Source organism: Orcinus orca, chromosome 2 (genome assembly GCF_937001465.1).
Source record: "Orcinus orca chromosome 2, mOrcOrc1.1, whole genome shotgun sequence".
Taxonomy (NCBI): Eukaryota; Metazoa; Chordata; class Mammalia; order Artiodactyla; family Delphinidae; genus Orcinus; species Orcinus orca.
The window spans coordinates 157,889,447-157,916,689 of NC_064560.1; the positions used below are offsets into that span (position 1 = coordinate 157,889,447).

A 27,243-nucleotide genomic window follows, 5' to 3' on the forward strand; every position below is an offset into this window, starting at 1 on the left:
GGTTCTAACTTCCCCTACCTGGGTGAACTTGCTTTAGGTTTCTCCACGCCTCCACTCTTTTAACCATAAAATAATGACAATATTAGTATCTACCTCATAGAGTTTTTGTGTAGATTGAATATAAAGTCATTAAAATAACATCTGACATAAAGTAAATGTTCCATTGAGTGTTAGCTATCATCATGAGGAGTTCTGTTTAGGAACCAGATGTGGTGTTGGCTGTGCTGGGCTCTTGAAGCACTGGAGAAATGCTTTCCTATATGTATATTTAGATAGGACTCTCAGTGTTCCTCTGTGGTGTTATTAAAATGAACTAACTTGGGCTTTGAGAAATCCACTCTACTGTGACTTACCATCTAGTCCCTCTCTCAAATCATTTTAAAGCAGAAAAATGAACGGGCCTTGGAATCAGGAGTGTGGGCATGGGGCAGACAGAGCCTCTTTGAGTCTGGATTTGGCACATGAAAGTTCTTGGAGAGTTTTGTTGATGGGCGTTAAATTAGCCTCAACATCTGGGAGCCTGAAAGAAAGTCCATGGGGTCCCTGATATTGAATTCAGGGCACATGAGCCTGAGAAAAATCACTGCCAATGGCAGAGTAAATCACTTTTGCTGCTGTTCTTTGGTTATCCCCCAAGCATGCAGTAAAGCTTTATTAACCTCTACAACCTTAGGTTTGGGGGAATTCTAGGTGTTGGATTGGAATTCTTAGAATTTTAGTATTTTTAAAAAACTGACGTTTTGTAGACCAAGCCAATAAAGCAGGGGTACACTACCTAGATATTTCTGGTTATGCTGCATTGTATATTTCTGTAATGTCTGGAGTATTTAGAGCATGTATATATTACTTTAGAATGAGAAAAGAGAAAAAATATTATATATACACACATGGGTTTTAATCCACCTACACAGGAATTACTCTAGTACGTCTTATCCTCTGAGGTCATATGATATAAATTATTCAACAAACAGCACAAGCCAGGAGGTGTATTATAGCCAGAAAGTTCTAGAAAATTCGCCTCTAGATTTTACATTATTTTTAATAGCACCATTAATGGCTATGAATGCAAAACCAAAGTAGTTCTGTTTCAATTACTTTAAATAACCGCTTAATTAGAATATAACTTAAATTCAGAAAAGTGCACAAACTGTAAATGTACTTTTCTATGAATTATTACAAAGTGAACACAATCATGTAACTGTCCCCTGATCAAGAAATAAAACAATACCCCAGGACCTAAGCTCTTGAGCCACCTCCTCAGATACTACCTTTCCTTCCCTTCAAAGGAAGGGAGTGGAATTGCTGGGTATGCATATGCAGTAGAAAATAGCAGTTACCCAAATAGCAATATATCTGTTCCTACCAGAATTGTATACAAATCCCACTTGCTTCACATTTGCCAATACATGGAATTGTCAAGGCTTCTTAATTTTTGCCATTCTGTGGAATGTGTAATAGTATCTCATTGTGGTTTTAATTTGCAATTCCCTGATAACCAATAAGGTTGAGAATCTTTATTGGGTGCTGAATATCCTCTTTTGTGTACTGTGATTCAAATCTTTTGCCAATTTTTCTATTGAAATGTCCTTTTCTTAATGATTTATAGAAGTTATTCATATGTTTTGGACACTAATCTTTTGTCAATTATGCATATTGCAAATATTTTCCCTACTCTCTTTGGTCTTTTCAACTTAACTCCCACCAACAAATTTCTTCAAGAATCTTCATGCTTTTAAATCCAGTTCCCCAATCTCTAGCCTCCAGAGATTCAGAGGCTCTTAGTCCTGACCCTCTCACACCTGACTGCAAAGTCTATTCATTTTCTGCCTTAGCATGACTGGGAGTTCCTAATTTATATGTAATTCAAGTTAGAGTTACTTCTGTCACTTGCAAAGATAGTTTTTCCTATTCTATTACAAATATATTTGCCTGTTATTTTTCAGAAGCTTTGTTGTTTTATCTTTCACATTTGGGTGCATAAACCACCAAGAATTTGTGTATGGTATTAAGCAGGGAGGAGGGATGGAGATTCATAAATATACTACTCCTCAGCACCAATTTTATCATAAATCAAGTATCCATGTATGTGTCAGTCTATTTCTGGACCCTTTATTCTGCTCTATTGGTCTATTTTTCTATCCTTTTGTCAATATCACACTGTCTTAATTACTGTAACTTTTTAGTGTTGGTATCTAGTGGTGAAAGTTCTCCAAATTTTTTTTCTCTAAGAATATTTGGCTATTGTTGGACCTTTGCATTTCCATATGAATTTCAGAGTCATTCTGTCAATTTCCACAAATGAGCTGGGATTTTGATTAAGATTTTATTAAATCTATAGATCACTTTGTGGAGAACTGATTTATAATGTTGAGTTCTGATCAATAAACATGGCCTTTCACTCCCTTTAATTTCTCTCTATAATGTTTTAGAGTCTTATGCATAGAGGTCTTACATGTCTTTCACTAGTTTCATTCTTAGGTATTTGATGTTTTTGTAACAGATAACATTTCAAAATTATCTTCAAATTGTTTACTGGTATAAAGAATAATTTCTATAGTTAATCTGTAGTATACAGATTTTGTAACCTTGCTAAATTCACTTATGATAACTTATCTGTACTCGTTGACTTTCTATGTACATAATTACAGTATCGGCCAATAATGAGTTTTATTTCTTCCCTTCTGCCTTATACATACATACATACATATATATATATATATATATATGAAATAAGGTTTTTGCATTACTATATTGGCTAGGATCTCCATTATGATGTTAAACAGAAGTGGTGATAGCAAGCATTTACAGATCTCAGGAAGATAGCTTTCAAAACTTTTACCATTACTAATCAAGGAAGTCATCTAAGCCTGCTTTCTTCACAGGAAAGACTTTAATTAAAGAATAGCTATTTTTAATAGATATAGAATTGTTAATATTTTATATTTTATCTTGTATCAGTGTTTTTAAATTTTTTTGAAGAATAACCTTAATCTATTTTTTAAAGTTTATTAGCAAAGAGTTGGTATTATTCTTTTTTTTGTTAAGTTTTTTTGGCTGCGTTGGGTCTTAGTTGCTGCACGTGGGATCTTTGTCACGGTGCGTGGGCTTCTTTCTAGTTGCGGTGTGAGGGTTCTCTCTCTAGTTGTGGCATGTGGGCTACAGGGCGTGTGGGCTCTCTAGTTGTGGCGTGCAAGCTCAGTAGTTGTGGCACGCGGGCTTAGTTGCCCCGCGGCATGTGGGATCTTAGTTCCCCGACCAGGGATTGAACCCGCATCCCCTGCATTGGAAGGCGGATTCTTTACCACAGGACCACAGGGGAAGTCCCGCTTCAGTTTTCTTTTTAATGTCTTCAGAATATGTACAGAAGTTTCCCTCTTCTTTCCTGAGATAATATTCGTGCTCTTTTTCTACTTGATCAGTCTTGCAGAGGTTTATGTTTCATTAGTCTTTACAATAAAGCCAATTTTTGTTTTTGTTGATCCTCTGTTTTATATTTTATTTTCTGTTATTTTCCTTCCTACTTTCCTATGTGTTTAATTTGATGCTTTATTCTAACTTTTTGAAATAGATTTAAATAGTTGTTTTCTGCTTTTCTTCTTTTAAATACATTCACATTTAAGTCTTTAAATGTTTCTCTATGCACTGCTTTGGCTGCATCTCACAAGTTTTGATAAGTTGTATTTTTACCAGTCAGTTCAAATATTTTCTAATTTCCAGTGTAATTTTTTTGACTCCTGAGTTATTTAGAAATTGTTTATTTTTCAAGTGTATGAAAATTTAGTAAACTCTTATTTCTAACTTTATTCCACTACAGTCATAAAACATACTCTGAATAATTTCAAATTTTTGAAAATTGTTAGGACATTATAGACCTAGCACATAGCCCATTTTCTAAATTTCCATGTGCACTTGAAATGAATATGTATTCTGTGGTTATGTATGACTATCATTTACTTTTCTATAATCTCCTTTACAGAAAAATCAAAATATTACAATCTATTTTAAAAACACATTTCTCTGTACTGATGAAAGTTAAATGTGTATTAAAATTAAAATATTTACTAAATATAATCACAAAATTTTAATGAAATTTGTATCCACAATTTTCTTAAACAAAAATATTCAATATTCTGTAAATGATCTCTTTTGATCAAAGCCATTAGTAATCACAATGAAAATAATTTTATTTCATTGTGTTAAAAAATTGCTAAAGCAGAGTAAAAGGCATCTGATAAAAGGATGACAATGTGTGAGTTTTGGGGTTTTTTAAAATCAGATTCAGAAATAAATTACCTCTAAAGGATTTTGCTAATCCTTTGGTTAACTATTACCCTGCTTAAGACAACTCAGTTATGTCAAACTTCCAAAAGATCCAAAAATATGCCTTCAAAACATGTCTGAAATCCATCAAATACAATTAATTTGTGGTATATCCATAATTTGTAATTATACTTTACACATACTACTGCCAAGGAGTCATTTGTTAACCTTAATGAGATAAACATGCTTTCTTTGGGATTACAGTTAAATATGATGGCTAAGAACTGTGCTATAGATCTGCAGTGTCTTCCCATAAGAAGATACTTGACATCCTCAAGGTTAAAGGTTAAAATTCTGGTTCCGAATCGGGAAGCATTCCTAGCATATAAACAGTCCAACTATAGGAAGTCATACTTCACAGCTTAAATTTTCTAGAGGACTGGAGTCATTCCATTTGAGTCTACCCATTATATCCATACACTAAAATGCTAGAAAGCTTTCTTTTTTGCTTTAAAAACAAAAACTCAACAACTATACATTATCAAAGTATTATTAAAATTTCAAAATCATTCCTCTGTTTCAAAGCCATAAAGAAGGGATGTTTTTCTTCTCCCACCATTTCTAGTATTTCTGAAAAGATGATGATTAAAAAGTTTAAAAAATTTTACATGACCTTAACCAAGTTCTCTTGGTGAGAAAATAGATGTTCTTCCAGCACTCACTGACATTCCTCCTAAACGTACTTTTGCTAATGTATATAATGTAAGTAAGTAATGTTGGTATTCAACAAGATATGTAAGCTAAGAATCTTGGAATCATATTTGATTCCCTCTTCCTTGCCCTCCACATCCAATAATCAACAATAGATAAGTCCCATTGGTTTAATCTTCCAAGTGTTTCCTGAGTCCATCACTTCCTCCTCATTCCTGTGCTACTTCCCCAGTTCAGGCCCTCAGCATCCAGATTAATGCAGTAGCCTAGCTTCTGCTCTCTTCTGCCCTCTCACCCACGGCACACATTCCTATCAGCCACCTTTTTAAAGAGCCGTTCATGTCATTCACCTACTTAATCATTAATGGTTGGTTCTCTATTATTTTTATGATAAAGCCTAAACAATTAGCATAGCATTTAAAACTCTTAATAAACCCTGACCCAAATATTCCAGGCTTTACTTGCCTTTCTGACAGACCACATACCCTAAGCTCTACTCACATTCAGTGAATACACCAGTGACTCATGCACCACACCTTTGCAAGTGTGAGTCACATCTACCTGGAATGCCCCTCTACCTGTTCCATTTCCTGAAATGCTCCTTGACTTGTAAAAGTCTAGTGTGAAATCTTCTTGGAGGTAACAAAACAAAGTGGTTAAATCACTGGCTCTGGAAGCCTGTGGTTATAGTTTGAATTCTGACTCTATTATTTCTTAGATATTTAACCTCTGTCAAGTTATCTAACTTCTCTGTGCCTCAGTTCCCTCATATGTAAAATGGGGATAAAAACAGTACCTACCTCCCACTGTATTAAGCACAATAACAAATGTATTATTAGCAAGGTGTCTGACACATAATAGGTGTTTAATAAAAAGTAACTTTAATAGTTTTAATTATCTTCCCTCCCCACCAGCCCACAATTTAGTAACAGCTCCCTGTGGATTCTCACAGTACTTGGTTCCATGCTACTGTTATAGCACTTATAGAATACTATCATTGGTTGCATACATTAACTTTCTCACTAGGCTACACTCTTGAGGGCAGGATCTTATTACTTAATCTTAATATCCCTAACTTCTAATACACTACTGGACAAAGGACAACATTTCAATAAATGTTGGTCAGATGAAAAATGAGCCAATGAGGTGATCCCATATAGGACTGGAAATACCTTCAAAAAGCTGATAGAAGTGGTGAGGATGAAAACCACAAATGTCTTTTCTCCCCACTTTACAACACTCGCACAAGGTCACATAATTAGCAAGTGACAAAGCCAAGATGCACATCTGCCATTTGTCTGATTCAAGAGCCTTAGCTCTTAATCAAAGTGGTATACGGTCACTGAAAGCTGGCAGCACTGGAGGAGGATCTAGCTCTCAGATACTCTCAGTGGGCTCAGACATGACTTCTTAAGCTAATCCATTTCTGACATCACTATACATTCTCAACAAAATGCCTGCATTTGGAATTACAGAATTTTAGCCTTAGCAGTGATCACAGAGCACTAACAAGGAAACTGAGGATTAAGTACTTTGCCCATATATAGACTCCTATTTCAAACGAAGTTTAAGATGTATTAAATCCAGTCTAGATACAGACTCCTTTCTCATATAAAGCTGATCTTACTTAAATATATTTTTATTTGCTGGCCTACAAAACAATTTTATGATCATTTTTTCTTTGAATTTTATTAGCAATAGAGTACCAATATCCTACTGGTATTTAGTCCTTAATGGTCAGATTTCCTTTCTCAGAATCAGTTTCTCTGATGTACTTTATCATTAATTAACAACTACTCATAGTAGCAAGGCCACGTATTACAGAAAAACATATGATTTCAAATTTAATTCCTTAAAATATAAGCCTCGTGTTTTTGGCATAAACACTTTACCCTTCTCAATTCAGCTTTATTAATTTGATCACTACAATAAAAGAAAATACACCAAAAAAAAGTTGTTTCTGAATGATGAAATTATGAGTAATTTTTATTTAGATTTTTAAAATCTTTACATGTTTTCTGTAATGACTGTTTTCATTCCCCCAACCTGTCCTAAAGCCAAAGCCTCAGACGCTGAGTGGAGTGAGGAAGTCCCCCTCCTGCATGGGGGAAGAGAGAAATACAATATGGGGTACTGGAGCTCAAATGAGGTGAAAAGGGTGTCACACAGTAAAGTGTATGTGTATGTAAATTTAAAACATATACACGTATATACACACATAAAGCCCTAGAGCACCATCCACCGAGAAGGAGTGTGGCACCGATATCTCAATTATAAGCACATCTCATGCACAAATTGTAGTTTCTAAATACCAATTTCCACTAAAAGGCAGAGAAACAGCTGATTCCAAAGATGGGGCAGGCAAGTACAAGGTAAGTTTGGAGAAACCTGTGTGCCCAGATGTAAGAAAGTACTTAAAAAATGATGGCAACTTGTCAAAGGACAGAGTAGCCAACTTGAAAGGGCTCCCATTGACCAAATGGGGAATGATTTGAGATTCAAAATAAATAACAGATTATAATCCATTGACTAGAAAACCGTGAATTCATAGATATTAATAACCTGAAATTTTGATTAGGAGCAGGATATATACATAGCTTCAAACTACCTCCTCACAAAATACTTACAAAGGGAGGAAGTAACTTTACAGTGAAGAAGCCTGATAGGTAGTACCTTAAGCAAGTGATCAAAATGAGTATCATCAGAAATAGTGCACTGAAATTGTACACTACCTCATAGGATGCAATGAGAACACAGAATTGCTTTTGTAATACCCCTGCCAAAAAAGCAACTGGAATCTATTCACGAGGAAACAGATAAACCAAATTTAGGGACATTTTACATAATAACTGGCTTATAATCTACAAAAGTGCCAAGGGTAGTAAAAGTCAAGGAAAGACTGAGGAACCATTCCAGAGTGAAAGAAACTAGAGACACTACAACCTAAGACAACACATGATTTTGAAGTGGATCCTTATAAAACATTATTGGGACAACTGGTGAAACCTGAATGGGGTCTTAGGATTAGATGGGAGTAATATAGCAATGTTAATTTCCTGATTTTGATGGTTGTATTGTGGCTATATAGGAGAATTTCTTCTCTTTGGAAATACAAAAGTATTGCAGGGTGATGGGGCATCATGACAGCAACTTACTCTCAAAGTGGAAAAATTTTATTTGTACCATATTTACAACCTTTCTGTAAGTTAGAGATTGTTTCGAAAACTTTTCTTTAAAAAGCAGAAAGCAAAAAAATGAATCAATAGATTCTTATTATTCTTAAAGAGCTGATAAAGGAATTCAATGATTAAAAAAACAATTTTAATGATGAAGTCTGTCCAGTTCCTGGGTCCACTGTGCACATATATGTTCTTCAAAACTGTTTTAGTTTTTTGTCATTAATTCACCCAGAAATTCTTCTCACACATGACTTTCAGAATCTTAAACACACACACATACTCACACACTCTTCCTGTTAGTTAGGATAACGACATGTTCATAGGTGCTGTTCAGTAGAGAGAAGCTATGTGAGTTCTATTTTTATCAAACAAAAATGTTTGTAAGTATTACTATAAAAATAACTTCTCCCCCTTGTGGCAAAAATTGAAAATACATTCTGAAGAATCCTAATATAGAGGCACTTAGTATTATTCGTTATAAAGTATTTTCATATAATTTTATGTGAATCCTCTAGCACACAGCATTTGCAAACAATATATTTAAGAGGTAGTTTCACAGTTTGCTTTAGTTCAGCATTGTCCAGATTCTATTTGGATAATATTCTCTATAGTAAAAAGCTGCAGGTTTGATAGACTGCCACAACAAAATGCCAGAGTTCAAAGAAACCAAATTTACCCACAGTATAAAGATTAAAATGACAGGCAGGTAAAAAGGGATGGCCCCATTCCAAGGCACCTGCCTATTTAAGATTACAGGGGCATCAAGAAGGATTCCTACCTCTCAAAGTTTAATCTAAAAAATCTGAAAGTCCACCATTGGAGATTAATTCCTTGGAGTTGGTTCCATCCAATCTTCAAACTTAGTTTATTAATATGAAGATACTCTGGAAGAAAGACATTTTCCTTCATTTAAGATTGCCAATGGTGAAAACAAAAGAAGTCACTCATCTGAGTATAAATTAACTCATTCCAGATTCTTATCCCTATTCCTACCCCTCCATACTTCTTCCTATTAAGTGACCAGTCACTGATAATTCTATGTTTTATTGACCTTCCAGTGATTATAAAGTAATTTAAGTGGTTTTTGAAAGTAAACTTAATTCCAGTTTCAGACTTTTAAATTAAAAGTGGCTCAGTTGGATACTGTCTCTTCAACACAGTAATATAGTGTCTTGGCTAAAATGAATTATTGACAATTTTAATACATGTTGCACAGTACATATTAATATAGGAAAATACATGTTAGCAGCAGCATAATGTTGACCATGTTCTAATCCATTCCACCTGCTCAAATATTAGTAAAAATAATTATATATTTGTAATGCATCACTGCTGTCTAGTGCAAATCTATGCCTTCTGAATAAATGACTTTCCTCTGAGCTTGTTTGCTGTTTGGAGTATGACTGTTATATATTCATATTTAAATTAGCTTTGTATGGTGAGGCAGACTGCAACCTTCTAAACCACTTAGAAAATGAGCAAGTATAGTTAATTACCTGTCTCTCCCCCACAAAAGTGTTATTAATCACAAGAACTGAAGTTTAGTGTTACCTCCCAGATAACAATGTTAAAGTATACAGGGCCTAGTTTAAAAATATCAGTCTTGTTAAGCCCAGGGTTATCAACCCAGCTGCTTCAAATCACCAATTAAAATTCTTACTCTCTAATGTGTCAGGTTTCTCTCCTATATACACTTGAGGATTGTTTCTCCCCTAAATTTGGAAAGAGAAAGATTGATCAGTGGTAAGAATAAAAGTTAAGAGTTAAGGCAATTTTAAAAAGATTAAATATGCAATATTTGATTACATAAAAATGACCTCTATTGCTAATACATTGAGTACATTTTTCTCCATGTTTTCACTCCAGCATTAGCCATTTAAAACTACCAATGCACTAAATAAACAACAGAATTGGCAAACTTGTGACATTAAAATAGTCTGTTTTTGAAGGTAGAAATACTGATTTCTTCATATCTTTCAAGGTAGAGTTGTCATTCACTCCCATGTTACAAAATATGGTACAAAATACCTGAAGTCTTTCTGTTGCAAAAATTACTCAAACAGTATTATGATTATGCAAAATAACTCACTAAAGAACTTTTTGATGGAAAGATTTCTAGTAGGTACACACTTAACATTCAATTAAAATTTCATGACCACTTATAAAATTTTAAAAACCAAACTTTATAAAAGTATGACCACACACCGGACACATTACGAAAAAGTCTAACAATAAATCAGATATTAGCCCTGTATCTCAACTTCATAATCTAAACACTACAACGAGAACCAAACATTGGATGAAAAGAAAATTAGACTAAGCAAAACTAATGAGCCTATCAAACAATATTTTATGTTGCATAAGGAGAACAGTGTATAGAAGATAAAGTGTGAGAAACATTCAGGTTTCTGAGTCTTTTACTTAGCTGTAGACCTTGAGCAGATCTACTTAAAACTTTCTGTGCACGGGGTCTGTCAAATGGAGATAACAGTACCCTACTCCTAGGGCTCCTTTGAAACCAAATGAGATAATATATGTAAAGGGCTTAGCACAGTGCATGGGACTAAAGTCAATAAATATAGCTATACTTTATTATGCATCAAAATTTTTTAAATGCTATTTTTACTTTATGTAGAATTATTTACAGTAACAATATGGACTGGTCTTTTCCTCCAAAGTACACAACGTATTTCAGGACAGACTTCTTCAAGCAGAGAGAAGTACTACAGGGACTGAATATAGTTAAACTAATTGGATGAAAGCTCAGAATGCTTCATATGTCAAATTCTCCACTAGAAATCACTATGCTTCTAGAAAATATGTCATACTTCTGAGTCAATGGGCAATAAATGGTAATACATAGAATATTTTTGTATTAAAAAAAAAATTAAACTCCCAGATCTGAGCTTTTAAAGTCACTAACAAATTATGCACCCAAGGAACCTTACTTACTCTCACGTGCAGTTCAAGCATGCCTTAAGCACTACTTCACAAACATGACCACCTTAATGGGTTTTGTGGCATTTCAAGAACAAAAATCTCTTTATCTAGATAGATGTAAATATTTCACCATCATAGATGAGAAAAAGGCATTTTAAGGAAGCAGTAAATTCTCCACTTTGAGTCGATCTACTGGCTAATTAAATTATTTTATGGTAAGTGAGAAGGCTGATATTCAGAGTGATATATTTAAAGTGAAAGGAAAGGGATGGTCTAAAATATACCATGAATTAACTTACTTAGAAGCTCTTTTTAAAACAAGAAAGGTGCTAGGGACTTGCAAACATGGGGATATTCAAAATGAGGCTACTAATAACTGTCTTGAAATAGTCAGATAACCAACTGTCTAAACATGCAACCAGCCACTATTTAACAATTCCTCATAAGAAGTATTCAGCTACTTTGGTTAGCTGTCATTTTCAATATCATAACTTATAGAAGTTAAACCTTCTTAAACCTGTGTTCTGTATTTCACTTTCTGTGTTATGAAAACATAATACACTCAAGCTTTTTATTGAGTGTTTCCGCATTTTCTAAAAACGCAGTGTTTAAGAGTCTATTTTCAATTTCAAAACATTATCTAAACATTGCATGTTAGCTCATGTGAAACTACGGAAAATTATAAAGATTTTCCTTATTCAAATGTTGACTAAAGTTACTGATATACAAAGTTCCATTATCGCTACCTAAAATTTTACCATGTGCATATGAAAAACATTTTACTTATTGACCATCTCTTTTGAGCCATATATTTTGAGAATTTTGTAGTGTCCATTAATATGAAAAATACTTTCAAAATGAAATACAATGAATACAAAGAATGCATACTGCTTTATATAACAAATTTTTTTTTCTTAGAGAAAGACAATCTGTTTCTAATTTTGATTATATAGTCAAGTATTTTTCTGCTTAAAAAGGAAGACCTATGCTATGAAAAATAAGAAACATCTTAAAAATTTAAATAAAAAATAATTTATAAAATTCAGTATGGATGTCCTCAAAATGTAAAAATGGAGTGAAATAAAAAAAAAAACAATTGCAGGGAATTTGTTTATTGAGCATTAATGTTAACACTTCTAAATTAAGTAGTCACTTATGAGTTTTCTTTGTTACTGTCCTGTCAATGGACATAATGGAAAATATTGCACAGAACTCAAACATGGAAATAATAATTAACAAAATATCTAAGCAACAAATATATGTTTTACATTTAAAAAGTTAATCCAAACAAAATAATTTGGAGCACTTTTCTGATTTGGAAGTCTTAAAGTGTTCTCTCATGTTTTATTTGATATTTTTTTCCCTTTTTTATTTTTTTACAAATTGACACTGTGTACAAAGAGTTCAAGTGGCCAGTAAAACTACTGCTTTAAAATTGTTGGCTTTAATTAACAGAGGTATAATTTGAATTCACATCAGAGCTTTCTAAAATGGCAATAGTACAAGCATATGACTTTCTCTAGTATCCAAAACCTGTTCTGGCTTTCCTTTGGCTAAGGAATAGAAAATTAGACAGCCTTCTAAAGCTGCCACAATTTCCTAAAATGCTTTGACAAAAGTTGGCATACTTCATTTCTCTTGCTTACCCTGATAACACTGGGCTAAATAGAAAATGAAGAAAATTCAGTCAATAGTAACTTAAACAGTAGCTAGCTCGCTTTGGACCTGGAAGTTTGGGTAAAGCTGATGAACATTCAGAAACATATTTCTTTTTCTTTCTTTTTTTTTTTTTTTTTGCGGTACGCGGGCCTCTCACTGTTGTGGCCTCTCGCGTTGCAGAGCACAGGCTCCGGACACGCAGGCTCAGCGGCCATGGCTCACGGGCCCAGCCGCTTCCGTGGCATGTGGGATCTTCCCAGACCGGGGCACGAACCCGTGTCCCCTGCATCGGCAGGCGGACTCTCAACCACTGCGCCACCAGGGAAGCCCCAGAAACATATTCTTAAAATTAGTTTTCCAAAATTAGGCCAAAAAGCCTACATTAAAGGAAAAAGAAAAGTCAAGAATGAGTTGAACATTAAAGTTTATCTGTTCCTGAAGACTATGAAAAACACAATGAAAGCTGAAACACTACATATAGCTAAGAATGCATTCTCACAGAGCAAGTTTATAGTTTCTAGAGTAAAGATATTTCTAAATTTCTGCTTGATGTTTAAAATTTTATAAGTGATTTATTATGCCACCATATTAAGCCAATTCAATTAACTACATTCAGTAGGAATCGCTTCAGAAATGCCCTGAAAAAGGTAATGACAGAAACTATAGATTTAAAAAGCAACTAGTCCTTGCAAAGTTTATCTCGAGACTTAGAATATAATGCTAACTATCAATTCCCAATTCCTCTTAAAATAGAAGACTACCTGCATGTTTAGCCATTCCATCTTATTCCAGTTTTGCATAAAGGTAGAAATCTTAAAGGACTGCATTGTTGCTAAACACTGTCAATGCTTCTCATATGCACCATTTAGACCACACCTCATTTTTTTACTTCCCTTGTAATATTAAAATAATGAATAAATATGGTCCTTTAATTAAGATCCTCCACCTTATCTTAAGCAAAATATAAAATAAGGTAATTTTATTAATTTCTTGCTAGCATTGGCTTAAAAATCTGTTTACCAAATAAGAAATTGTAAACATTTAAGTTTTTTTTTTACCCAGAAAGCAGATGTATTCTGATCCACTGCTAATACCTACATAAAACATTTCATCATTTTAGTTTTGTTTATAACATTTTTCTTGGAATAGTATTATTGTTGTACCTCAGAAAAATCCAATCAACCAACTACAAAAATTATGCCCAATTGTTAATTAACCTTCTGAAAGAAGCAAAAAAGTTCTCTAGGAAAACCTAAAATAACCTGATTCACAATTACCAGTGCTGAAAAGGTCATTGAAAATTGATAAATAATAAATGTAGTTTTGCTGGAGTTTACCCATCTTTAGTGCAAAACAGGATGGTGAAATTTCCCAATGGACTATGTTAAAGAACATGAACCAGAACACTGGTAACATCTCATTTGCCTTCTGACACTAACATTTTCCAGGATGAAAACAATAACATATAGCTTTACAGAGTTTGAAATTTATAAGTTCAAAAACGGAATTAAAATCCAACTTAAGGGAAAAGAGCAAAATATGCTTAGTAGTGTCCAAATTTCAAATAAAATCTCAAGGGTAAGTATGGCTGCTGTTTTTCTAAACAGTCATTTATCAATAAAATGTTGGCTGTGTCATAAGAAACCGCCTGTGCTTTCTATCAACCAAGGCCTGCTGAAGTACAACACACTGCCCTTGTAAATTCAACCTCAGCTGAAATGTCGAGCAAGGCGGGCAGATCTATAGTCAGCACGAAGTTGTACGAAGGAGTGAAGAATGTTCTTGTCCAGATTAGCAAGTTGTTCTCCTGAGCAGACTTGCTTTAAATTATCTGGGTTTACTACCAGAAGATTGCAAAGTGCATGCAGAGTATCAAAAAGCTGTAATACCAGAGGAATCTGAATTGAGATAAGGGAAGGAAAAAAATAACATTGAAACAAGATAATGTTTAGTTTTACAATCAGTTTGTAAATTCTTCTCACTTACGTACTGTTATTCAGGACTTAACTAATGATGGAGAGTTCAATGTTAGAATTTTTTAAAGTTCCTGAAGCGTTAAAACTCAAATATTTCAGACATTATAAAACTCACTATAATCTTTTTGAAAAGATTCATATTATGCCAATTTTCTTAAACAGTAATAATCATTTATACTTTTGTAAACTAGAATTAGTTATCATTGATTTAGCAGGTTTCTTAAATAATTTAAACATTAAGGGAAACTGATTTCAGAGAGATGTACATGAAGAAAGAACATATTTTCCTGATATCTGATATATGCAGCATTAGTCATGGGCGTTATTTAATAAGGTCATTCGGACTATGGAACTGAAATATGGCCTTGTCTAAAATAAAGCTCAAAGCAAAAATGTGTTAATATTGAAAATATGACTGCAACAATACTTTTTCAGTTAGGAAATGTTAGATCTGTTTCACTACAATGTCAACAAAAGTTATAAATTTTTCACTGATGATTATAAGTCAGTACACATTTTTTATGATCTGACTTATGTTCTTGAACCTATTTACAAGTTTGATATTTGTGAATACATACCTTAAAGTCTTTGGCACACTTCCTATATTCAGCAACATCACAAATTGCTAACATGCCACCCATACAACTATAGGAATATTGTTGAAGATGCTCATAAATAAGTCGATGAAAACGTACTCCAAGTTCCATCAAAACTGTATCCACATTCTTCCCATCCATGGAATTTTTAATCTTCTCCACTTGTTTTCTTACATAAGCACAGACTTTAACACAGGCCTGTAAAAATTTTTTCTATACTTATTACATAGAAATGTGTATCAGCTTAGCTAAGGAGAAAATACATATAGTTTCTCATTAATCTCTAAGTATAAAATAAAAAAACGTGGAGCATAATAAGATACATCAATGAAATGTTAACAAAAGTACAAACAAAGCAGATATTCTTAGTAGCATACTGAATCATTTTACTCACATTAGTATACTGAATCAAAACATTGTTTTCATCTTCTGGCTTAAAATCTGTTTTCTTTTGTTCTGCAGCCAAGATATGCTTCATTTGTCCAATCATACAATTTAATGTCCTAGAGAATTGAGAACACCATGTATTTGATCCATTTAATTTACTTTATATTTACTTTTATTTATATTATTTATAATAAATTAAATTTAAATTATTTCATTTCATGTCACCATGATACTATTTTACTATGGGTATACTTTAGATTTCAAAAAAGTAAATTCTAGATCTTGACATCAAAGACCTCTTAGTTTTATTAGCTTCCTGCTCAAAAGACAGGGCAAAGATTCATTTGCCCATTACTCTATTTAAGGAAATCTTAAAGATCTTAGAAGACTGTCACTAATTTGTTTCCTTAACAACTATATTTGGAGAATGCTTAGGAAGGCAGTAAGATAGAGGGGCTTATGAGGAATGGCCAAAGTTTAGAAGAACAGGTGAGAAGAACCCGAGTTTCACAGTCTAAGGACAAGCAGGAGGCTGAACAACTGGTACTGAAGACCCAGTTGAGAAATGAGAATATGTGTTTGTAATAGCACGAATAATGTTTGAGTTATGTGGCACTCTCCAACAGCAATCAGCCATCCGGTTATGGGAATAAAAGAGTCTGCATTAATCCAGATTTTAGGATCTGTAAGATAATTACGGTTAAAGGAAATAAATTTTAGGGTAATTACGAGGGAGTAATCAAAGAGATGGACCAAGCAATCTAAGCACAACAATGAATAAAATAAAGCTGGGAAAGGATAATAGATAGGCAAAAGACAAAGATATTAAGGGCTAGAGTTCCTGTAACTAACTTATATTCAAATATGTTTTCTTGAATAGAAGAGAAAGGAGGAGAATTACAATAAATAAAAATATGCCCAAACCTAGTAGCGTGGGCTTTAGAATTTGAGTCCCAAATATCCAGCATTATGATCTTGAGCAAACTATCTCATTTCTTTACGCTTTCATTTCCTCACCTGTAAAATGGGAATAGTATTTCCTACTTAATAAATGAAATTATACAGGTAAAGATCCTTGTACTGTGCCCGGCACATAGCAAATTCTTTTCTTTTTTTAATAAATTTATTTATTTATCTATTCATTTATTTATTTTTGGCTGCATTGGGTATTCATTGCTGTGCATGGGCTTTCTTTAGTTGCGGTGAGCAGGGGCTACTCTTCATTGTGGTGCATGGGCTTCTCATTGCGGTGGCTTCTCTTGTTGTGGAGCACGGGATCTAGGCGCACGGGCTTCAGTAGTTGTGGCACGCGGGCTCAGTAGTTGTGGCTCGCAGGCTCAGTAGTTGTGGCGCACAAGCTTCATTGCTCCGCGGCATGTGGGATCTTCCCGGACCAGGGCTCAACCCTGTGTCCCCTGAGTTGGCAGGCAGATTCTTAACCACTGTGCCACCAGGGAAGTCCGCAAATTCTTGATAAATATTGAGTTGGCCAAAAAGTTCGTTCGGGTTTTTCATGTTACAAAAACCCGAACAAACTTTCTGGCCAAACCAAATAGTAGCTATTATCATCATCAATAAATAAATGCCCACTATCATCTCAAAAGACAGAGATTCACTGCTCCATATTATGAACAGGTAATTAACAATAACAATTATTGTAATTGTTAATTAACAATTAACAATTAACAATAAACATTACAAAAATTTTTTTGAATATAGAGTCTGCATTCACTTAATGGAAGTTACTTTTAGAAAATCAGTAAATTTATTTAAAGCATTTCAGATATTAGCCTGACAGTTCTAACTGAAAATAAAATCTTCTATGTTACATACCATTTTTAAGGAGTTTGGAGAGAGGGAGAGAGAGAGGGTGTGTGTGTGTGTATGTGTAGGAGGGGGCATCTACAAAACAATATATTAAATACAATCTGCTTTAAAAGTAAGTCTAAACATACTGACTTCCATAAATAATAAACCTGGAAGGCAATAAAAACAACATTCTAATAAAGATGAAAGCAATATGTAAAAATAAAATCAAACGTTATAGCAGGATGGTGGAATTAAAATAGACTTTCTTCTTCTCTGAAAATCATTTTCATGGTGTTTTTACAATTTAAAAAAAATGCAAGAGATAGCACAGGGAGATCAGCTCGGTGCTTTTTGTGACCACCTAGAGGGGTGGGATAGGGAGGGTGGGAGGGAGGTACAAGAGGGAGAGGATATTGGGATATACGTATACATATAACTGATTTGCTCTGTTATACAGTAGAAACTAACACAACATTGTAAAGCAATTATACTCCAATAAAGAGGTTAAAAATTTTTTTAAATAAAAAAATAAACACAACAACAAAAATGCAAGAGAAACAGTAAAACTAACAACTTGCCTGTCAATGCCAGTATCTAATTTCATCTCCATCTGTTCAATTATTTCTTTTTTCTTCTGAAGGCATTCAGATAACTTAGGAGAAGAGCTATTGAATGTTTAAAGGGGGAAAAAGATCACATTAGTAGCCTTACAATTCTAACAGTTTTTCATAGGCATATGTGTATAGCTATATACCTACACACACACACACACACACACACTATAATTTGCTCCCCAATCCAAGAAGCATATAAATAGTAAAGTAATTATTTAGTATTCACTATGCCCAATTCATTACAATAGTCATGCTAGGAAAAATTAACCCGTTAAAAGAGAAGGAAGAGGAGGATTTAGATTTATTACTTTCATCTGTGAGGAGACATCCCTTTAGAATATAAATATGTGATTTTGAAATTCTGAAATTATTTGCTTTCCTTTTTAATTAAATTTCTGGTATTTCAGTAAGAAAAATCACAAAGTCTTGAGAATATAGCAAATTATACTAATTAAAATTTGCAGACTAACACCCAATTCAATTGTATTTAGCTTTCCTATATTAAAAAAAACGAAAAACAAAACCAACTTGGTAGCCATATTTACCTTCTGAATATTACCTAAATGTCAAAAAACACCCAAAATATTAAAGAATATGCAACCCTAATAATTACGTGAATTCTCTGTTATGTGACATTAGAGCTCTTTAAAAAGTAAATTTCCTTTCAAAATGTGATTCAGGGATCACAAGTAATCTTTATCTTTGAGATCATTTCTAGACTAATTATTTCTTGGCATATCAACGCTTATACAAAATGTCTAGAATTTTATCTTCTATATGAATATTCTTCCTCTTTAATTATAGTACTACACATACAATTTTAAAAATCACGTTCACATATACACTACCTTATTTAATCCTCACATGCTTTAAAAGTTCACATAAATTGATAGGAAGATATAAACCAAACCTCATTTAATGCCTCATCAAAACCTGTCCTATTAATCTCATAAAATTGTTATTGTACATCTTTTTATTATAATAAGTGGGAAAAAGCTAGAAGTTGTCTTTCATATCAGATTTAGGTTTATGACACATTCAGTAAACCAAAATTAATACCACAGAAGGAAAACAGGAAGGCAAGGAAGAAGAAAAGGGCTTTTACTTATTTCACACCCTCCTGTTCCTGTTTATGTTTTAACAAACATCTATTACTTTTAAATTTTAACAAGAAGTAGAATACTATAATATTCATTGAAACACCAATGAAAATCAGACAATTTGACTAACCTTATTAGTGGCATAAGGTGATCATTAAACTGCTTGTCAAAAAGATGAAAAATAGTATTGGCCTGGTGCACAACATCCAAAAAATAGAGATTTGCATTCCTAGAATCTGAAGAAGGAATTCCTAAAGTTGGAAGGCATGTATATGTTAGAATCATATTAAAGAAATTCATGTAAGCAACAGAAAAAAGATGTGGTTTTATATATACAACGTGCATAAAAGTAACTGCTGTTTCATTAAATCAGCAATAATTTTTGTGGACAGAAGAGTAAAATTAGCTTGTTAATAATTTAATAAAATTCATCCAAAGTTTTTACATCCAAATTTTCACTATCTACTCGTCTTCATTATTTGTGGAGATAAATAAAAAATAAATCAATCAATAAATGAATCATCTTGGACTATACCTTCTCCCTCCCTTTTCTGCCCTCTTATGCGCAATGATTCATGAGCCATGAATACACTTCTATCATTTTTCTTATAACCATTTTTCTTATAACCAGGCCTCTTTACCGCTGATAACAGTTAAAATAATTTTCTTATTAGTATCCTGGTTCAAATCTCCTTATCTTTTATGCTATATATTGTTGCCATAATAATGTATTTAACATATTTCACTCACCATGTTCTCTACTATTTCCTCAAAAATAATTCAAAGTCTCCTCACTGTCAAAATAATAAATTCCAGATTTTCAGCACTGTATTCAAGCCACTTCACATTCTGACCCCAAAACAGACAGCTGGTCTCTCCAGATTTGTTTCCTCTCTTGTAAGAGAGTAATAGTTAAACTCTAAGGTCCCTACTAACCACAGACATTTATGTTTCTAGCTAAAGTTCAAAGACATAAGGGGCTAGGAAAAATACTCACAGAAAATGAGAAAACAAAAGTTTAATACCTAGAGTTCTTTACAGGAGGAGGATTTTTTTTCAAAGTTTTAAAAATGGAAAATAAAGGTGTTTTATTTTCCCATAAACGACAAAATCACCAACTGATAAGAAAATTAAAGGCTCCAACACAAATTTACAAGAGAAAAAAATAAAGTCAATACACATGTAGAAAATACTAATCCTTGCTATTAATGAAAGACATGAAAAGGCAATAGTGATGTACATTTTTAACCACTAAATTATTAAAGTTTTTAAAGAATATTCAGTGGTGTGCAGAAAAGCTGGAATAATCATACATGCCAGCAGCAGTATAGATTAGTGGGGAAAAACCCCTTAGGAAAATCGTTTATACGTATAAAAATTTTTAAAATTTGCAATACACTTTGATCTGGTAATTTCACTTCCAGAATTTTATCCAAAGAAAATAATTCAAAATAAGGAAAACACTTTAAGCTCTACAATTGTTCACTGTAGCATTATTTATACTACTAAATTGCTGAAAAGATCCAAGATGTCTAATAATAGGGGGTGGTTAACTTTATAATATATATGCACGACAGAATTTTATAAAATCATTAGAAATAACAGCAGTATGTACTAACTAAATAGCTGCATGGAAAATGTTTATGAGTATAAGGGACATTCTCATCCTACCGGGAAATTTTTTAAGCCCTTCCAAATTATGAATACTGCTATTAAAATGAATAAGCTAGGCTTCCATACTAGGTAAAGAACAACTCCTTCATACCATATAGAATCAAATTCATGTTACTTTTTTATTATCTTCTTTAATCTTCACATCTTTGAGGTGGATATTATTATCCCAATACAAATAACCACATTAGCTTATTTGTAAATGGCAAATGTTAAATACTTGATGTCAAGTTTCTGCTGTATTGGGTGGAGTAGGGGGGAAGCAGGCTACAAATGCTTATCTATGTCCTACAGGTTAAAAAAAAAAAGGGTAAGAATAAACCACAAGGTTACTGAATTATGGGTAATTCTGCTTCAACCTTAGAAACTTTATGGAATGAAGTTATATACAAACATTTTTGAGCATGTGCTATGTGCTTTCTAGGTGCTAGCCTATAATGGCAATTAAGACAGATAAGATTCTTAAGACAGGTTAAGATTCCCATGAAGTTCACTATTCAAGAGAACTTACATGCTGTTCTCTCTACTTAAAATACTCTTTCTCCAAATATTCAATTTACTCCTTCACTTCATTCAGCTCTCTGGTTCATATCTCCTCAGAGAGGCCTTTTCTGACCAGCCTTTCTAAAAAAGCCCTCTGCCCCTGAATTCCCCATCCTACCTCCCATTACTATTCTCTATTCCTTACTCAATTTTATTTTTATTCATTGCACTTACTAGTCATTTGTCTATCTGTTCCACAAGAATGTAAGCTGCATGAGTACAAGGTTAAGGACTTAATAAGCATGTGTTCAATGAATGAATTCTGGTGAGTGAGGCAGATATTAACAAGTGAAAATTTCATTGTAACAAGTGCTATGAAAAAAGTTAATTCAATGATGAAATAATGTGTAACTAGGCTGGGAAAGGGGTGTCACTTTAGCTAGGTCGATCAGCAAAGGCCTCTCTAAGAAGGTAGCCCCTTAGCTAAGATCAGAAGGGTGAAAAGCCAGACATGAGAAGAGCTGAAGGAAAAGGATTGGGGGGTAGGGAGATACCAAGTGCAAAGAACCTGAGTAAGGAAAATGAATGAAGGCCAAAGGGGCTGGGGTAGTGAGGGGAAATGCAATATGAGATGAAGATGAATATATAAGAGGAGGACAGATCAAAAGCTATACTTTCATAAAGAGTTTTTTGTTGTTTTTCCCCTAAGAGTAACAGGAAACCACTAAAGGGTCTTAAGCAAGAAATTTTAAGACCCTTGAATTTATAACATAACTGTTACATGGAGTCAGTTATTTGGAAAGGTAAGAATGTACACAAAGAGACCAGTTAGGAATGGATAGAGATGATGATCTTTAAATCAGGGTGGCATCAGCAAAAATGGAGAAAAGCAGACGAATTTGAGTTATGTTTCGCAGTATACAGACAGGATTTGCCGATAGACTGGCTATCAGGTTTGATGAAAAGAAGAATTATGATAACTCTGGGGTTTGGGCCTTGAGCAAACAGTAAATAGTAATGCCTTTTAAAGACATGGAAAAGAAGGGGAAAGGAAGTTTAGGTGGAAGATAAAGAGTTTCATTTGGGATATATTAAATTTGAGATGCACACAGAACAGGTGAGAGAGGTCAAGGAAGCAACTGAATTAATGGGACTGGAATTTAGGGAAGAAGTCATTATTATCCTATTAATACCAGTAAACCCAGAAGACCAAAAATAAAAGAAAAAATTTTATATGAATCTATTCCTCTCCAGGCTTATTTTGAAAAGGCTTACTTTCCTTTCTAAATCTTACTTTACTCAACTGTGTCAACCAGAATTGCTGTCACTTCCATTTCTGCTCCTTTGGCATTTCATAGCTTACAGCATTGTATTACATTCTTCCATTCACTGTAGTGACTCATGTAGCCCTGGTCAATGTAAGCAATATGAGAACTGTGTCTTTCTATAGCTTCTAGCATCTGACAAATCCTTGTTACAGAAGCTCAAAAAGCATTTTGTTGCACTGAACTGCTTTTGACAGATAGAGTTGAATATATATAAAACAACATTATGCATAGTTTAACCAAATAGGACCAAAGGAATTTAACACGAAGTATAACACAAATAAATATACTTACCAGCAAGTCCTGTTTCCAAGGCATAATCAATATGTTCAATACATAAAAATTCCACAAGAATGGTAAAAATTCTAAAGGCATTCCTTGGTAAATCAGAAGGATCAGAGAGCTTTAAAAACAAAAACCAAATACATCATCCCTCAAGTTTACCTTTAAAAAAAGGCAATACTTTTTTTTTTTTTTTTTTAGCAATCAACTTTGTATAAGGCATAGTCAGTATTCAGGTATCAAAATGATAACTTAAAACTCTTCCTGCCCACCCAAAATGCCTTTCTCATATACATACAGTTACAATGCTCCGTGTCTGTCTACAACTCTCCTGGCTTAGACTAGATCAATGTTTTTCTGACCTGGATTGTAACCCATTAGTGGACTGTGACAAGAAAGAAAGAGAGAAAAGAAGAGAGAACCAATAGAAAATAATGTCTAAAGTACACATTAAAACCAAATATGTTTTAATGAAATAAACACATATAAACATAACATACACACACACATAAATACATATAATAAATGTATACTCAACTGCCATGTAAAGTGCCTTTTTTATTGTGAGTCACAGTAAAAGAATTTTGAGAGCCACCAAATGAACAAATGCTATTCTAGTAAAACTCAGAACAAAAAGGATTCTTTATTTTATTGGAGGGTGGGGATGGGAAATCAATAACAGACACACTATAAAATACGACAGGCTCAAATCCCACTTTCATCACTTCCTGGTTGAGTGAACCCTTGAGATGTTATTTAACCCCACCAAGCCTCAATTTCTTCATCTGTAAGGTAGGAATAATATTAATAGTACTTATATCCTAGCCTTGAGGTGAAAATAAAGTATGAAAATGCATGTAAGGTATTTTTAGCTCAGTGTTTGGCATATAATAGGTTCACAATAATAAATTTTCATTTTGATGTTGATGTTGCTGCTGCTGATTAACTACTTAGTAAAGGAATTATTAGTAATTATGCTGAGAAAATTAAATCCCTCTTTAAAAGTTAGAAAATTACCTCTCAACTTCTTATAACTGCTTCCTATATTATTTATCAATTGATTGTTGCCTATTTGTAGTCTCCATTTGTGATCCACTCTCAGAGTAATGGGCACTGAAGTGCATAACCCACTTTAAATTCCCTAAATCTCTACTGATTATAAATACTAATTTGGTATTACTCAATTCCCTTCCTGGTCTTCTTAATACAATCCTAACCTTTACCCTTCATCAGTCTCTCTACTACAACCCTCACCTTCCTTCTTTGCTCACTGATGCTTAACAAATGCCCTTAGCAAGCCACAAAGAATAAATTTAATTTTTCACATTCCTCCTTTCTACATCCATACATTCATGCATAACTCATTGAAGAGGTAGACTGAATATGTGTAAGGATATAAAAGACATAAACAACACTGTTAATCAACTGGACCTAACTGACATTCATAGAATACGCTATCCAACAACATCAGGATATACATTTTCTTTAAGTATTCATAAAACACTTACCAAGATGGATCATATTCTGGGCTAAAAAACAAGTCTTGATAAATTTAAAATGGATTCATATCACACAAAGTATGTCCTCTAACCACAACGGAATCAAATTTAAATCAATAACAGAAAGACATCTAAAAAATCCCCTAATATCTGGAAATGAAATAACACACTTCTAAGCCACTCTTGGGCCAAAAGAAATCAAAAGGGAAATTTAAAAGTATTTTGAACTGAATGAAAATAAATACAACAAATTAAAATTTGTGGTATGCAGCTAAAGCAGTACCTTAAAGGGAAATTTATAAGACTAAATGCCTATATTAGAAAATAAGAAAGGTCTCTAATCAATGTCTCACCTCCACCTTAAAAAACTAGAAAAAGAAGGGGAAATGAAACCCAAGTAAGCAGAAAGAAAAGACGTAATAAAGAGTGGAAATCAATGAAATACAAAACAGAAAACAGAAAAGTCAATGATACCAAAAGCTGATTCTCTGGGGAAACCAATAAAACTGATAAACCTCCAGCCAGAATGATCACACACACAAAAATACCAATCATCAAAAATGAATAAGAGACATCGCTAAAGATTCTACAAACGTTAAAAAGATAATAAGCTACTATATATAAAATAAACAACAAGGTCCTACTGTAAAGCAGAGGGAACTATATTCAATATCTTGTAATAACCTATATTGAAAAAGAATATACATATTATATATATTATGTATCTATAACTGAATCACTTTGCTATACACCAGAAACTTAACACTGTAAACAAATTATACTTCAATTAAAAATCTCACACACACACACAAAATCAACTGACCATAAAAAAAAGATAATAAGGCAATACCATGAACATCTTAATCCCAATAAATTCAACAATTTGTGTGAAATATACAAATCTTAAAAGACACAAACTACCAAAACTCACTTAAAAAGAAACAGGTAACTAAAATAGCTCCATATCTACTAGAGAAGTTAATTTGTAGTTTAAAACCCTCACAAAGTTAAAAACTGCAGGCCCAAATGACTTCACTGGTGAGTTCTACCAAATATTTAAGGAAAATATAACACCAATTTTACATAAACTCTTCCAGAATATTGAAGAGGAAGGAACACTTTCCAACTTATTCTATGAGGCAAACATTACCCTGATACCAAAACTACACAAAGACATTACGAGAAAAAAATATGTATACATCAATACCCCTCTTGAAGGCAAACACAAAAATTCTTAACAAAAGTTTAGCAAACCTAATCCAACCATACATAAATAGGATAATACGTGATGACCAATGGGGTTTATCAAAGGAATGCAAGGTTAACATTTGGAAATCAATGTAATCCAACCACATTAACAGAACAACAAAAAAAGCATTTGACAAAGTCTAACATCTAATCCTTATAAAAACACCCAGAAAACTAGGAATAAAAGAATTTCATCAATCTGATAAACAGCATCTATGAAAAACAAATGGGACCTAATTAAACTTAAAAGATTTTGCACAGCAAAGGAAACCATAAACAAAACTAAAAGACAACCTACAGAATGGGAGAAAACATTTACAAATGATGAGACTAACAAGGGATTAATTTCCAAAATATACAAACAGCTCATAAAGCTCAATAACAAAAAAACCAACAACCTAATCAAAACATGGGCAGATGACCTAAATAGACATTTCTCCAAAGAAGACATACAGATGGCCAAGAGGCAAATGAAAAGATGCTCGACATCGTTAATTATTAGAGAAAGGCAAATCAAAACTACAATGAGGTATCACCTCACACCAGTCAGGATGGCCATCATCAAAAAGTCTATACATAATAAATGCTGGAGAGGGTATGGAGAAAAGGAAACCCTCCTACACTGTTGGTGGGAATGTAAATTGGTAAATGTAAATTGCAGTCACTATGGAGAACAGGATGGAGGTTCCTTAAAAAACTAAAAATAGAATTACCATATGATCCAGCAATCCCACTATTGGGCATATATCCAGATAAAACTATAATTCAAAAAGTTACATGCACCCCTATGTACATAGCAGCACTATTTACAATAGCAAGACATGGAAACAACCTAAATGTCCATTGACAGACAAATGGATAAAGATGTAGTGTGTGTATAAATTTTTATATATATATATATATATATATATATACACACACACACAATGGAATACTACTTAGCCATAAAAAGAAGGAAATAATGCCATTTGCAACATGTATGGATCTAGAGACTATCATAGTAAGTGAAGTAAGCCAGACAGAGAAAGACAAATCTCATATGATATACCTTATATGTGGAATCTAAAAGAAAAAGAAATGACACAAACGAACTTATTTCCAAAACAGAAAGAGACTCACAGACACAGAAAACAAGCTTATGGTTACCGAAGGGGAAAGCGGGATGCGAGAGGGATAAATTAGGAGGCTGGGATTAACATACACACACTACTATGTATAAAACAGATAACCTGGGCTTCCCTGGTGGCGCAGTGGTTGAGAGTCTGCCTGCCGATGCATGGGACACGGGTTCGTGCCCCGGTTCGGGAAGATCCCACATGCTGTAGAGCGGCTAGGCCCGTGAGCCATGGCCGCTGAGCCTGTGCGTCCGGAGCCTGTGCTCCGCAACGGGAGAGGCCACAACAGTGAGAGGTCCGCATACCACACACACAAAAAAACAACAGATAACCAACAAGGACCTACTGTATAGCACAGGGAACTATATTCAATATTAAGTAATAACCTA

At 33.6% G+C, this 27,243-nt stretch overlaps 2 protein-coding genes across 3 annotated transcripts in view; both read right to left on the reverse strand.

Moving 5' to 3' along the window:
* Nucleotides 1–27,243, reverse strand: part of CCDC198 (coiled-coil domain containing 198) — a 496,778-nt gene that overhangs the window by 241,765 nt on the left and 227,770 nt on the right. The window lies entirely within an intron of this gene.
* Nucleotides 10,310–27,243, reverse strand: part of EXOC5 (exocyst complex component 5) — a 50,192-nt gene continuing 33,258 nt past the window's right edge. For both annotated transcript variants that reach the window (XM_004279313.4, XM_033404695.2), the window contains 6 exons: nucleotides 23,005–23,113; nucleotides 19,362–19,482; nucleotides 18,096–18,182; nucleotides 15,716–15,824; nucleotides 15,304–15,519; nucleotides 10,310–14,647 (listed from right to left, as the gene is read on the reverse strand). In XM_004279313.4, coding sequence (XP_004279361.1) covers nucleotides 14,459–14,647; nucleotides 15,304–15,519; nucleotides 15,716–15,824; nucleotides 18,096–18,182; nucleotides 19,362–19,482; nucleotides 23,005–23,113 — 831 coding nt within the window. In that variant the 3' untranslated portion in view covers nucleotides 10,310–14,458. The remainder of the gene's footprint in view (nucleotides 14,648–15,303; nucleotides 15,520–15,715; nucleotides 15,825–18,095; nucleotides 18,183–19,361; nucleotides 19,483–23,004; nucleotides 23,114–27,243) is intronic.